We start from the raw sequence: 14,119 nt of genomic DNA, 5'->3' as shown, positions 1-14,119 counted from the left end.
TAAGCAATTAGCTTCCTTATGAAACCTCCTAAGGGTCATTGTGGAACCCTTGGCTGGCTGATGGGGCTGCGACCTTGGGATAGGCAGGTTTTTCCATGCGCCTCAAATGCCACATTGAATATTCCTCATATCTTTGGAGACATGTCCTTTCCTTCGAGCTGCTCCCAGTCAGGTGAGGAATAAAATGCTATGATGGTGTGAAAACTCTCCCTTGCTCTCATCCATAGATTTGCAATCACCTAAAAGAAAGGAAGAGTGTGCCAAGCCACCCCTTACAGAGCCACTGTGTGGCAGCACTGCATCTCGCCAAAGCTTGGGCCACCCAGTGTCAGGCAAAGTGCAGTGGAGTGAGTTTCCAGTTCACTGGTGGTACAGGTAGGCCCTAGAAGTGACCATGCCCAGTAAGAATAGCCAGCATTTCAGAGTATTCACTACACGTGAATACCGCTCAGAGTGTATTCTACTTATTAACACATCAACTCACAAAACAGTCCTACTGGTATTATCTTTATTTTACAAAGAAACTAAGACAGAAAGGAAAATTGATTTGCCCAACGTCACACAACTAGGAATCAGCAAAGCCAGGATCTAGACCCACACAAATCTCTCTTTGAAGCTCATGCTTTGCTACCAAACATCATGTCATTCTGGCATTCACAAGGAAATCTTGAAAATAAAGCAAAAAGTTGTAAAATGGTATCAAGTCCACAATCGCTATCTTGATGTTGTGCAAACACAAAGGTATGCAAGGGACATCCGTAGATACAGAGGAGAGGGTCAGCAAACCTTTTCTGGTAAAGGCCAGATGGAAAAGATTTTAAGCTTTGGTGGCCAGATGTGGCAACAACTCAACCCTGTTAATGTAATGTGAAAGCAGCCATAGGCCCTGTGTAAACAAATGAGCACCGCTGTGTGCCAATAAAATTGTATTTATGGACACTGAAATTTGAATTTCATGTAATTTTCATGTGTCACAAAATATTTTTCTTCTTTGGATTTTCTCCCAACCATTTTAAAATATAAAACCATTCTAGCTGAGAGATTGTCTAAAAACATGTAGTGAGCCAGATTGGACCCCCCCAGCTGTGGTTTTGCTGATCTCTGGTATAGAGGAAAGAAGAGTGACTGAACTTAATTCAGTGAGTGCCTACCATAAGCAAGGTGTTGAAAATGCAGTGACCAGTAGACAGAAATAGTTCTCCATGGGACATTATGTTGAGTGAAATAAACCAGGCACAGAGAGACAAATATTGCATGATCTCACTTATGTGGAATCTAAAAAGTTGTTATCATAGAAGTAGAGAATAGAACACAGTGGTTACCAGAGAGTGGGAAGGGAAAGGAGCAGGGGGTGATGAGAGATTGGTCAACAGGTGCCAAGCTATAGTTAGAGAGGAAGAATAAGCTCTGGAGTTCTATTGCATAGGAGGAGGATTACAGTTAATGACAATGCATTGTATATTTCAAAATACCTGGAAGAGCAGTTTTCGAATGTTCTGATAACAAAGAAACAATAAATGTCTAAAGTGATGGATATGCTAATTACCATGATTTGATCATTACACAATGTATACATGTATTGGAACATCATGCTGCACCCCATAAATATGTATACTTATTACCTGTAAATCATACATTAAAAAATAAAATATTAATTTTTTGTTTTAAAAACAAATAGTCCTCCACGGACTAGTGGTAGAGCAAACAAACAAGCAATTGTAGGAGTACAAGGTTTTATTAGGGCAGGTGAAGGGCTTCTAACCCTAACTTGGAAGAGCAAGGAAGGGTCACCAGGGAAGCAGTGTCACATAGGGACCTGAAAGATGAGTAGGAACTCAAGACAAGGCAGGGGGAGAGAATATTCCAGGTAGATGGCCTACGCAGTCAGAAGAGATAAGCTTGCAGCTAGGCACAGTGGCTCATGCTTATAATCCCTTTGGGAGGTGAAGGAAGGAGGGTTCTTTGAGCCTAGGAGTTCAAGACCAGCCTGGGCAACATAGTGAGACCCTGTCTCTACAAAAAAAATTTTAAGTCCAGGCCCAGTGGCTCACTCCTGTAATCCCAGCACTTTGGGAGGCCGAGGCGGGTGGATCACCTGAGGTCAGGAGTTCAAGACCAGCCTGGCCAATATGGTGAAACCACTTCTGTACTAAAAATACAAAAATTAGCTGGGCATGGTGGTGGATGAGTGTAATTCCAGCTACTTGGGAGGCTGAGGCAGGAAATTGCTTGAACCTGGGAGGCAGAGGTTGCAATGAACTGAGATCGCACCATTGCACTCCAGCCTGGGCAACAACAGCGAAACTCTGTCTCAAAAAAAAAAAAAAAAAAAAGAAAAAAGAAAAAGAAAAGAAAAGAAAAGAAAAGAAAAAAAAACCCTTATTTTAATTAGCCAAGCAATGTGGCTGGCACCTGTAGTCCCAGCTACTCAGGAGACTGAGGCAGGAGGATGGTTTGAGTCCAGGAAGTTGATGTTGCAGTGAGCCATGATTGTGCCATTGCACTCCAGCCTGGGCACAGACCCAGACCCTATCTCTAAGAAAAAAAGAAGAGGAGGAGTTAGGTTTCAAAACCCCATGCTACCCTTAACTAATTACTGGATATCAGGCAAGCTAGCATATCTTTGGGTTTAATTTCTTCATGTGCAAAGTGGATATAATGTCAATGCTTACCTCTCAGGCCATCAGTGAGAAAATGGAGACAAGGTGTGATAGAGTAGTCATTATAGTTCATTGTCAGTGTCCTTCATTTGTAAACTGAATAAGTTGGTGGGAAAAATCTGCAAGATTCCTTCCAATCCTGAAATACTATAAATTCTTGATCTTTATTTTTAGGTAAAGAGACCCCACTATTGAGGAGTTCTGGGTGCTGTCCACGTAAATGGTGACCTACCTCAGGACAACTGTGATTGCCTGAAATTGAAGAAATATAGTGTCCCTTGTATTCAAAGGTGACGTCAGTGATGGTGATGGTGGCTCTGCATGGGGAAAAGAGGTGCCGAATGAACACACATTCCACCCTTACTCTACGTGGGAAAACACCCTGAGCTGGCAGTTGTGGCCGATTTGCTAGGGTCTTAATTTGTGGTTGACTTAGACAGAGGTGCCCAAATGTGCCTGGCGTTCGCGAAGTGGTCAGCTGGCCCCACTGGCTCATGTTCAAAGAGTCACCTGATTTTTTTTTCAATATAAGAGAAGAGTTACCGACTTGTGGTTGATCCTCCTTCTTTTAAGTAAATGGTCATATTGCCCTTCTTGCTGAAAATAAGTTGCTAGAGCAGATTTCTCAAGTCTGGGCAGGGAACTGCAGACTGACTTCAGCAATGGCATAAAATGAGGTGAGTGATGAACCAAGAAGAGGCCACAGGAAAACTGAAGGTGAAGGCATTTGAGGTGGTCCTAGGGCTTATGGCCATGTCCATAACTCTTTTATTCCTGTATACCAACCATTTAATCCTGCAAAAACACCTTCCACAGGGGAAAACCTCAAACTCTTCAGTCCTTGCAGAAGTGTGTGGCACGATTGTGACAGGCAAGAAAATGTTCTTCAATGAAAATATACCAGTGACGCCATTGAGAATTGTAACTTGCCAGCAATACTTGATCCGAAATCACTACATAATGGAACCTCTGTCCGAAGACGAAGCCGAGTTCCCACTGGCCTATGTCATGGCCATCCACAAAGACTCTGATACATTTGAAAGGCTCTTCAGGGCCATCTACACTCCCCAGAACATCTACTGTGTTCATGTGGATCAGAAGGTCCCAGTCGCTTTCAAAGACGCTGGAAGAAAGCTACTGAGCTGCTTCCCAAACGTCTTTGTGGCTTCTAAGAGGGAGTCTGTGGTCTACACGGGGATCTCCAGGCTCCAGGCTGACCTGCATTGCCTGAACGACCTGTGGCCTTTGAGGTTCCCTGGAAGTATGTCGTCAACACCCGTGGGCAAGAATTCCCCCTGAAAACCAACAGGGAAATAGTTCGGTATTGAGGGGACTGAAAAGGACAAATATCACCCCCAGGGTGCTGCCTCCTCCTCACATTATCAGAAGGACCAAATACATGCACTTGGAGCAGAGATACAATTTGTTTTCCTTCATGCTGTGGACTTGGGTGAGAAAAATGCCTCCTCCCCACCATCTGACAATTGACTTTGGCTCTGCCTATGTGGTCCTTACAAGGGAATTTGCTAATTTTGTTCTTCAAAACAGAGGGCCATTGATTTTCTTGAGTGGTCAAAAGACACCTCCTCTCCTGATGAGCATTTCTGGGTGACACTCAGTAGGATTCCAGGTATGTGGAACTTGATTTCCAATCTACATACAGTCTAAAGTGTGTGTGAATGTGCACATGTGTGTTACACATTGAAAATGGTCTTGATGAAGTTATGTATACCCACCTATGTTTCTAGACTTAATGAATATCCTGTTGACTGCTTTGCATATCTGTTTCAATGAATTAATATAAAATAAATTATACTTCCGGCCAGGCGCGGTGGCTCATGCCTGTAATCCCAGCACTTTGGGAGGATGAGGTGGGAGGATCACTTGAGGTCAGGAGTTTGAGACCAGCCTGGCCAACATGGTGAAACCCTGTCTCTACTAAAAATACAAAAATCAGCTGGGTGTGGTGGCACTGGCCTGTAATCCCAGCTACTGAGGAGGCCAAGACAGGAAAATTGCTTGAACTTGGGAGGTGGAGGCTACAGTGAGCCAAGATTGCAGCACTGCACTCCAGCCTGGGTGGCACGGCAAGACTCCATCTCAATGAATGAATGAATGAATGAATGAATGAATGAATGAATGAATAAAATAAATCATGCTTCTATGTGTCACTAAATATACTGTTAGCTTATTTCTCAAGGAAAAAATTGCCCCCTGCTGCAATGATTTGACTTAACTGGCTCTTTCCCAATAAGTAGACCCAGTCCTGAATCTCCAGAACAGTCATCGTTTTTTCCCTACTTTCATCACCAGACTCTGGGTTTGCAAAATACTGATGTATACTTGGATATTTGATGATTTTATTCCTTTGTTGGTAAAAGGCATAGAATTGTGTGGAGCATTTTATTTACCTCTCCAGCAAAATTCCCATAGACTGGTCTCTATTTTTAATACTTTTACAAATAGTACGGAATGACAGGCCATGAAGAAATGATGAGTCATGCGTTCATGAGGAAGCTGAATTGCAGATCTGGGCCCCACACATGCGGTGCAGGGTAAGATGAAGGAGAAGATAACCAGGCATGACCATTAAAATGGTTCCTTTCCAATTAGAAAAAAATAATTCATGACCATTTTAGAAAACATGGAAAATAGGAAAAAAATATGAAGAAGAAAGTAAAATTTCTCATAATCCTAAAACTCTAAAAAAAATTCCGTTAAAAGAGTTGGGCTTCTTTTAGTCTTTTCAAAATAGGTCATTTTAAGAATTGTTGATTTGGCCAGGCAGGGTGGCTCATGCCTGTAATCCCAGCACTTTGGGAGACCAGGCAGATCACTTGAGGTCAGGAGTTTGAGATCAGCCTGGCCAACATGGTGAAACCCCGTCTCTACTAAAAATACAAAAAAACAGCCTGGCGTGATGGCAGGCGTCTGTAATCCCAGCTACTCGGGAGGCTGAGATAGAGAATTGCTTCAACCCGGGAGGCAGAGTTTCCAGTGAGCCGATATCGCACCACTGCATTCCAGCCTGGGCAACAGAGCAAGACTCCATCTCAAAAAAAAAAAAAAAAAAAAAAATGAGAAAAGAAAAGAAAAAGAGGCCAGGTGCGGTGGCTCACACCTGTAATCCCAGCACTTTGGGAGGCCGAGGCGGGTGGATCACCTGAAGTCAGGAGTTCAAGACCAGCCTGACCAACATGGAGAAACCCCGTCTCTACTAAAAATACAAAAAATTAGCTGGGTGTGGTGGTGCATGCCTGTAATCCCAGCTACTCGGAGGCTGAGACAGGAGAATTGCTTGAACCTGGGAGGCGGAGATTGCAGTGAGCCGAGATCGTGCCATTGCACTCCAGCCTGGGCAACAAGAGCGAAAATCGGTCCCCTCCCCCTCCCCCCCCAAAAAAAAGAAAAGAAAAGAAAAATAATTATTGATTTGGGCTGGGTATGGTGGCTCACGCCTGTAATCCGAGCACTTTGGGAGGCCGAGGGGGTTGGGTCACTTGAGTCCAGGAGTTCAAGATCATCCTGGTCAACATGATGAAACCCTTTCTGTACTAAAAATACAAAAATTATCTGGGCATAGTGGCGGGTGCCTGTAGTCCCAGCTGCTTGGGAGGCCAAGGCAGGAGAATTGCTTGAACCAGGAGGCAGAGGTTGCAGTGAGCCGAGATTGTGACACTGCACTGGGTGACAAAGGCTTGCTCTGTCACAAAAAAAAAAAAGTTCAAAAGTTTAATATTTCTTCAGTTTATCCTGGCTTTATGACTGCAAAATTTTGTTTGTTTGTTTTAACTCCGTTGGATTTTTTCTTTTATTTTTGTTTTAAGTTGATGTCTCACTATGTTGCCCAGGCTGGTCTCAGAATTCCTGGGCTCAAACAACCCTCCCGCCTCAGCCTCCCTAGTAGCTGAAACTGCAGGTGCACACCACCATGCCCTGCTTTATCCCCACTAAATTTTATAAGCTGCTTCTAACTGCAAAGTGTTTGGCAGAAGAGAGGCACACGGCTAAGTACACGGTATGTCTAGCTTGTTCCCTGGGACAGGAATCAGTTCATTCCTGAAAGGGTATGTAAAGAGCCTGTTTGCCTGGCCTGGGAAAAGCCAGAGGTTCAGAGAGAGGAAGTGACTTGCTCAAGATCTACAGCTTGCATTAGAGACGAGAGAACGTGCCTTCTGAAAATGCCCAGGGTATTTTCTACTAAATTCTACTGCCACCTTAGGATTTCCCTTCCTCAGTGAGGGGCGCATTTGAGAAGAACACATATCTAAATCTGTTAGGGGTTACCCTAGGGCAGAGACTATAAGATTTCCTACCAATAACTAAACGTAAGGATGGAACCTTAAACACAGGGGTCTGTGAGGGAATCCAAAACTTCCCCTCTGGATAAAGCAGCCTCTAAGGGGGCAAAATGGAGGGTGGTCTTAGGAAAACACCCAAATAATTATCCTGAGGTCTATCTTGGAGTGTCCTCGTGAAAAACCCAATTACACCCAGGGCAGTTACCTTTCTGAGGAGTTTCTTCTTATAACATTCCTGGAGTGGAAATTGATCAACTCAAAGCCCTCCAGGATTCTGGAGGCAGGGGATGAGCTGGTGTCAGGTAGCACCTGGTATCCAGCAGTTTAAGAAATCAGACTCCAGTAGTTCTGTCTCTGAGACTCTCAGGGCAGGCCTTGGGGGTGGGACTGAAAGCAAACAGACCTTCCCTCTTTCACATTCCAGCCTTTGTTATTCCACTTAAAACACTAGGGTTAAACTGCGTTTATCTTAAACAGGCTTACTGTGTTCACTGCTGGACGCCTCTGGGCAATCTTATCCTCCTGGGAACCGAGAGAGGTAGGTGCAGGGAAACTGGTGGAGGGAGGAAACTGCAGGGAGCTGGTCTTCCCGGGTTACCTCTGTTAAATCCCTGACAGCAGTTTAAGGTCCAATAGACTGGTACTCACATGGGCTGCACGGATGTTTTATATTTCCAGAACCTAGCACAATGCCGGGCATAAAGTAAGTACGCCAAAAAATGTTGAATGAGTCATTTGGTCATGAGATTTCTGTTTCCAAAGGTTTTTTTTTTTTCAAAGAATAGCATGTTTGTATGTTGTTTCACTACGTGATGGGCCTACTGGGCACTAGGATTTTCCATCTGTCTCTTTAAATCATTAGTATCCTTCTATATCTCAGTTACAACTTTTAACTTTGTAGGAAAGGACAACACTCACTTCAGACTTCATAGTTTATGTTTCTCCGTTCCCTTCAGGCAAGGGAAAATGTTTCCAGAATTTGACAAGGTACTTGGCACTGTCTGGCGTTTAAATTTTTTTTTTTTTTTTGAGACATAGTCTCACTCTGTCACCCAGGCAAGAGTACGGTGGTGCAATCTCGGCTTACTGCAACCCCCACCTCCTGGGTCCTGCCTCAGCCTCCTGACTAGCGGGACTACAGGCATGCGCCACCAAGCCCGTCTAATTTTTGTATCTTTACTAGAGACGGGGTTTCATCATGTTGGCCAGGCTGGTCTCAAATTCCTGACTCCATGTGATCCACCTGCCTCGGCCTCCTAAAGTGCTGGGATTACAGGCGTGAGCCACCGTACCCAGCCTAAAATGTATTTTATTTAATTCGTTCTTTTGAAACATTCCTGTGAGGTATGAACCTCATTTGATAATAGGTAAAATTGAAAATGAAGCTCTGGGCCATGTAGAAAAGTAGCAGATCCATATTGCCATTCTATGAAAACCCACCTTCTGATATTAAAGACAGGTCTACTAAGTAAATTCAGGTTTTGCCAAATTCAAAGCTACTTTTCTGTTTTCCTTGTTTTTAAATGTAGGCTTTTGAGAGTCGTCACTTGTAGAGTCTTTCCGCACCTGGTAGCAGATTGGCCAAATAGAGGGTAGTTACCTGTAGGCTGTGGTTTTCCAGAAGAAATAGGGAGACTGTAATCCCAGGCCCTGGGGACCCTGTAGCGTAAAGGATTTGTTTCTTTGCACTCTGTTCTGATTGCACAGTATATTGCAATCATCGGAAGAAGGGAGGCTACATTCTTTCATGTAATTATTCTTAGTGATCAGAAGCTTGAGGTCTCCCTTGTGGAGGTATTCTACCTATGGCGGTGATTTTTGGTTCCTGTAACTTCAAAATCCTATCAAGGACTTTCTGAGGGATAGAGGGCTGGAGGGTAAGAGCAAAACTCCACAAAGGTGAAAACAACAAATAAAGCCCGGGGCACCGAGATGGGGCTGCTGTTCTAGCTTCTCATAATATCCAACTTAGAGAAAACACTCAGTCCTCAACTCCGGGGTAACTTTCTGCAACAGTAAAATTAGACTGCTAAAATGTATGAGGTTCTCTGGCTTCTCCCCTAGCCCCTGGCTTGGAAAGCCTGGAGTTGTCAGATATCTTTTCGTGTGCAAATGCAGGTGGAAAGTACCTTTAAGGCCTGGACTCTGCCTAGTAACTGAGCTGCTATTTAACTGTCCTCAGCCTTGCATTGCCTCAAAGTTATTTAATTGACTGGATTGAAAAGACCGGCTTTCGGCCAGGCACGGTGTAGCTCATGACTGTAATCCCAGCACTTTGGGAAGCCTGAGTCAGGTGGATCACCTGAGATCAGGAGTTCGAGACCAGCCTACCAGCATGGTGAAACCCCCATCTCTACTAAAGAGAAAATACAAAAATTAGCCAGGTGTGGTGGCGCATGCCTGTAATCCCAGCTGCTCAGGAGGCTGAGGCAGGAGAATTGCTTAAGCCGGGGAGACGGAGGCTTCAGTGAGCCTAGATGGTATCATTACACTCCAGACTGGGAAACAAGAGCGAAATCCGTCTCAAAAGAAGAAAAATAAAAGGACCAGCTTTCTCTTATATTTTCCTATTACATTTTTTCCCAGCTATTTTTTGTTAAACGATCACAACCCACTTCATTTCCCCCTCGTAGCCTCTTCTTCCCCGCAGCTTTCCACCGAGGTCTGGAATTAGCTCTGACTTCTCTACAAGCCCCGAGCTGAGGGCGTTAGGTGCCCTACCTCCAGAATCCTCCCAGCATGACCTGGAGATTGCTGTTGCCTTGACTTTAGACTTGAAAAACCTGGCTGGGTGCGTTGGCTCAGGCCTGTCATCCCAGCACTTTGGGAGGCCGAGGCGGGCGGATCACGAGGTCGGGAGATTGAGACTGTCCTGGCTAACACGGTGAAACACCGTCTCTACTAAAAATACAAAAACATTAGCCGGGCGTGGTGGCGGCGCCTGTAGTCCCAGCTACTCGGGAGGCTGAGGCAGGAGAATGGCGTGAACCCGGGAGGCGGAGCTTGCAGTGAGCCAAGATGGCGCCACTGCACTCCAGCCTGGGCGAAAGTGCGAGACTCTGTCTAAAAAAAAGAAAAAGAAAAAGAAGAAGAAGGAAGGAAGGAAGGAAGGAAGGAGAGAGGGAGAGAGGGAGGGAGAGAGGGAGGGAGGGAGGGAGGGAGGGAGGGAGGGAGGGAAGGAAGGAAGGAAGGAAGGAAGGAAGGAAGGAAGGAAGGAAGGAAGGAAGGAAGGCAGGCAGGCCAGACTAAGACTAAGAGGCGTGGTGATCTAGCTAGGAAGGAAGCCACAGTTGGGAGTTGGAGGCTCTAAGTAACTGCAGAGTCCCTTCCAGCCTGCCAGATCCACGCTGGATCTCGGTTTGTTTTTCAACAAATGGGTGTTGTTTTCTCAAATTCACTCCAAGAAGAAGCTGTGATTATAAATAAAATGACTTATTCAAGGGTTCCAAGCCTGTCAAGAGTGGCCTTGGTCCACGGAGACTTTCTGACACATAATCCAGGGCTTGTTTTTGGGAACGGAGTTTCGCTCTTGTTGCCTGGGCTGGAGTGCAATGGCACGATCTCGGCTCATCGCAACCTTCGCCTCCCAGGTTCAAGCGATTCTCCTGCCTCAGCCTCCCGAGTAGCTGGAATTACAGGCATGAGCCACCTCATTTTGTGTTTTTAGTAGAGACGGGCTCATTTTGTGTTTTTAGTAGAGATGGGGTTTCTCCATGTTGGTCACGCTGGTCTTGAACTCAATCCAGGGCTCTTTTTAACCATACTATTTAAGCCCTGTTGCTCGAAGCCTGTGGCTATAACCTGTGCTTAAAAAGAAATAGTGATGAGGATAAAACAGGGTACCGAACTTGTCAATAGAAAACACATAAATAAGAAAGAGGAGGCAGACAGGAGGATAGGAAAAGGTTGTCTTTTTGAAAAAGGACAAAATGATACAAAAATTAGACAGGTATGGTGGCGCACACCTGTAATCCCAGCTACTCGGGAGACTGAGGCAGGAGAATGGCATGAACCCGGGAGGCGGAGCTTGCAGTGAGCCGAGATCGCGCCACTGCACTCCAGCCTGGGCAACAGAGTAAGACTCCGTCTCAAGAAAAAAAAAAAAAAAAAAAAAACCCCAGATTATTCCAAGCTGTTCTTCCTCTGAGACCGCATCAGGCTTTCATAAACATTGAGAAAGTTTCCACTGGCCCCGGCTGGTTTCTAATTTGGGCACACAGATGATGTCATGGTAAAATGAACATGTGAAAAACGCTTTGGGCGTCATATGGTCCATGAATAATTAAGGTGAGGATGATGGGATTCTTGTCTGTGGAAAGAGACAGACTGCTTCTCTTTCTACAATCAGTTATTGAGATTAAACTCTAAATGCAGTATCTTAGTGCAATAAAAATTAGTTTATATCCTGGAGTGAGAATTTATAAGAGTATGTGTTATGGAGAAATAAGCAATTAGAGATTGAACATAATATACACCCTGCCAGTTACTGAGCAACCAAACTACAAGTCTTTGCTGGTTTCCCATTTGTTCAGAACTCTCTATCCCACCTGATCAGTGCCTCCAACTTAGAATTTGGGAGTATTAATTTTGATCTGAAGTTCAAGCTGGAATGAACAATCTCTGCTCTTTTTGGTCACTCCCTGATTACCATCTCCTCGCATTATATTACACAAATGCAAGAGTCTAGAGCCCAGAATTGAGGAGAGTGATTAGTGATAGATTGTACAAGGGCATCGGGAAAGCTGGAGGGTCAGGAAGACCAGCGTGTCCCATATGCCTACCAAAAAGAAATGCACCAGCTAGCACTGGGTTGATGAAAAAGGAAATAGATTCATATTAATTATTTTTTAAATGTCTAGCATTGTCAAAGACACTATTTTACATAATCATAAATGCTCCAGAGCTCAAAATCAAGGGACCCTCATAGCATTTCAGGTAAGGTACAAGTAAAGATGTATGAACTTTGCTTGTACTTGCAGCAGAGCACAAAATACAAGTGTTCGTTACCTTGCAACTGAATCAAGTGAGTTGTAAATTCGAAGAGCAGGCAAATGATTCAAGATGCTTCTATGCCTGCAACGTCTGGAGGGATAGAACTAGGCCAAGAATGAGGTGAGAGTCAAAGAAAGAAAGACCTGATGTAATTGTCGGGATAAATTGGGAGAAAACATGGTAAAACTTACTTGACTAGTTTAGATAAGCATCATTCAGCATTGACATTTTCATTTAATCATTCCTATAGTCAATTTCATTTGATATGGACAGGGTCTAAAGAGACATTAAAAGTCAACTAAAAATTAGAGAAATTTTAGCCATTTCAGAAAAGATTGATTTTGTATGCGTACTGTATTGAAGAAGTGATTTGTTCAAACGAATTTTGGATAGATGCCTGAAAGATAGTTAAGAAAATAGATATTTGGGTTGATTAAATTCTATTTTGGGGGCCCTATGGGCACGACTGGGTGTTCCTGAGTCACGCTGTAGAATCTGATTCCAGAAGCAACTAAAAACTGACTCACTGAGTTCTAGAGAATTTTCCCTGTGTCCTTTCTTGTCATCATTTCCTGTGTTCCTGACGCTGTGAAATGGGGTTAGCCGCCGTCTCAATGTGTTCGCTGTTAGCTGGGATAGCGGAAAAACCAACAAGAATAACTCCAGATTCTAAAGTAGTGATTGTGAAGATAATACCCGAGGCACACCAGGAAGCACTATGGAAAATGTTATGGTATAATAGTACGTGCAAAATGCAGGATTTAAGCTTGCATCTTCCTGCATTCTTTTTTTAATTAGAGATGGGGCCTGGCCATGTTGCTTAGGCTGGTCTCAAACTCCTGGCCTCAAGAGCTCCTCCTGCCTTGGCCTCCCAAAAGTGCTGAGATTACAGGCATGAGCCACTCCACCCAGCCTCTCCTGTGTTCTTGATAAAATAAAAATGTGTTTGTCCTGTAGGCAAGAGGTAAATGAAAGTACAGGACGTGGAAACACTGTGTTTAGAAACTATCTACAATATCATGTTGTCTTTGTGATTAAGAAAATGAGCCGGGTGCAGTGACTCACAGCTGTCATCCTAAAGCTTTGGGAGGCTGAGGTAGGAGGATAGCTTGAGGAATTCAAGACCAGCCTGGGCAACACAGTAAGACCCCCACCTCTTTGAAAGAGTAAATTAATTAATTAATTAAATTTAATAAAAATCAGAAGATATATTAGAAAAATTAGGTATGTTGACTGCACTACATTCTTAGATACAAATATATGTCTCCGACGAATCAGTATTACCTGGAATTTCTCACTAATGTGATCAGGGAAACAGGGACATGAAAACTTGAGCATTCAATCAATAAATAGTTGATTGATGGCTGGGCAGGTGGCTGACACCTGTAATCCCAGCACTTTGGGAGGCTGAGGTGGGTGGATCACCTGAGGTCAGGAGTTTGAGACCAGCCTGCCCAAAAATGGTGAAACCCTGTCTCTACTAAAAATACAAAAATTAGCCGGGCATGGTGGCAGGTGTCTGTAATCCCAGCTACCTGGGAGGCTGAGGCAGGAGAATCGCTTGAACCTGGGAGGCGGAGGTTGCAGTGAACCAAGATCGCGCCATTGTGCTCCAGCCTGGGCAATGAGAGTGAAGCTCTGTTTCAAAAAATAAATAAATAAAATAAAATAAAATAAAAAGTTGATTGTCTACTACACACAGACAATGCTAGGAGCTAGAAACATGAGGAATACGTGAGCTCGGCACCAATGGAACATGCTTTCACACCAGGTGCAGCTGACTACCACATCACACAAAACTCATCGCTGCTGTTTTATTTATTTATTTTTTATTTTTTATTTATTTATTTATTTTTGAGACAGAGTCTCACTCTGTCGCCCAGGCTGGAGTGCAGTGGCCGGATCTCAGCTCACTGCAAGCTCCGCCTCCCGGGTTCATGCCATTCTCCTGCCTCAGTCTCCGGAGTAGCTGGGACTACAGGCGCCTGCCACGACGCCCTAATTTTTTGTATTTTTTAGTAGAGACGGGGTTTCACCGTGTTAGCCAGGATGGTCTCGATCTCCTGACCTCGTGATCCGCCCGTCTCGGCCTCCCAAAGTGCTGGGATTACAGGCTTGAGCCACCGCGCCCTGCCTCGCTGCTGTTTTAGATGTATAATCTGATTG

The 14,119-nt window shown here is 44.3% G+C and overlaps 2 protein-coding genes across 4 annotated transcripts in view; both read left to right on the top strand.

Moving 5' to 3' along the window:
• Positions 1-500: 500 nt before the first annotated feature.
• On the top strand, positions 501-3,959 carry LOC141410253 (N-acetyllactosaminide beta-1,6-N-acetylglucosaminyl-transferase-like). Its single transcript, XM_074039117.1, has one exon. The coding sequence runs from the start codon at positions 3,345-3,347 to the stop codon at positions 3,957-3,959; it is 615 nt and encodes a 204-aa protein (XP_073895218.1). The 5' UTR covers positions 501-3,344.
• A 3,473-nt stretch (positions 3,960-7,432) lies between these two features.
• The window catches only part of GCNT2 (glucosaminyl (N-acetyl) transferase 2 (I blood group)), a 109,134-nt gene continuing 102,447 nt past the window's right edge, over positions 7,433-14,119 (top strand). For 2 of the 3 annotated variants that reach the window (XM_045390496.2, XM_065544444.1), the window contains exon 1: positions 7,433-7,499. The gene's annotated coding sequence lies outside the window, so the exon portion shown is untranslated. Of the gene's footprint in view, positions 7,665-14,119 lie in introns of all 3 variants that reach the window. The other variant, XM_045390497.2, reaches the window with a different exon arrangement.

Source organism: Macaca fascicularis, chromosome 4 (assembly GCF_037993035.2).
Source record: "Macaca fascicularis isolate 582-1 chromosome 4, T2T-MFA8v1.1".
Lineage (NCBI taxonomy): Eukaryota > Metazoa > Chordata > Mammalia > Primates > Cercopithecidae > Macaca > Macaca fascicularis.
This window is presented reverse-complemented; position numbering and strand designations above follow the sequence as displayed.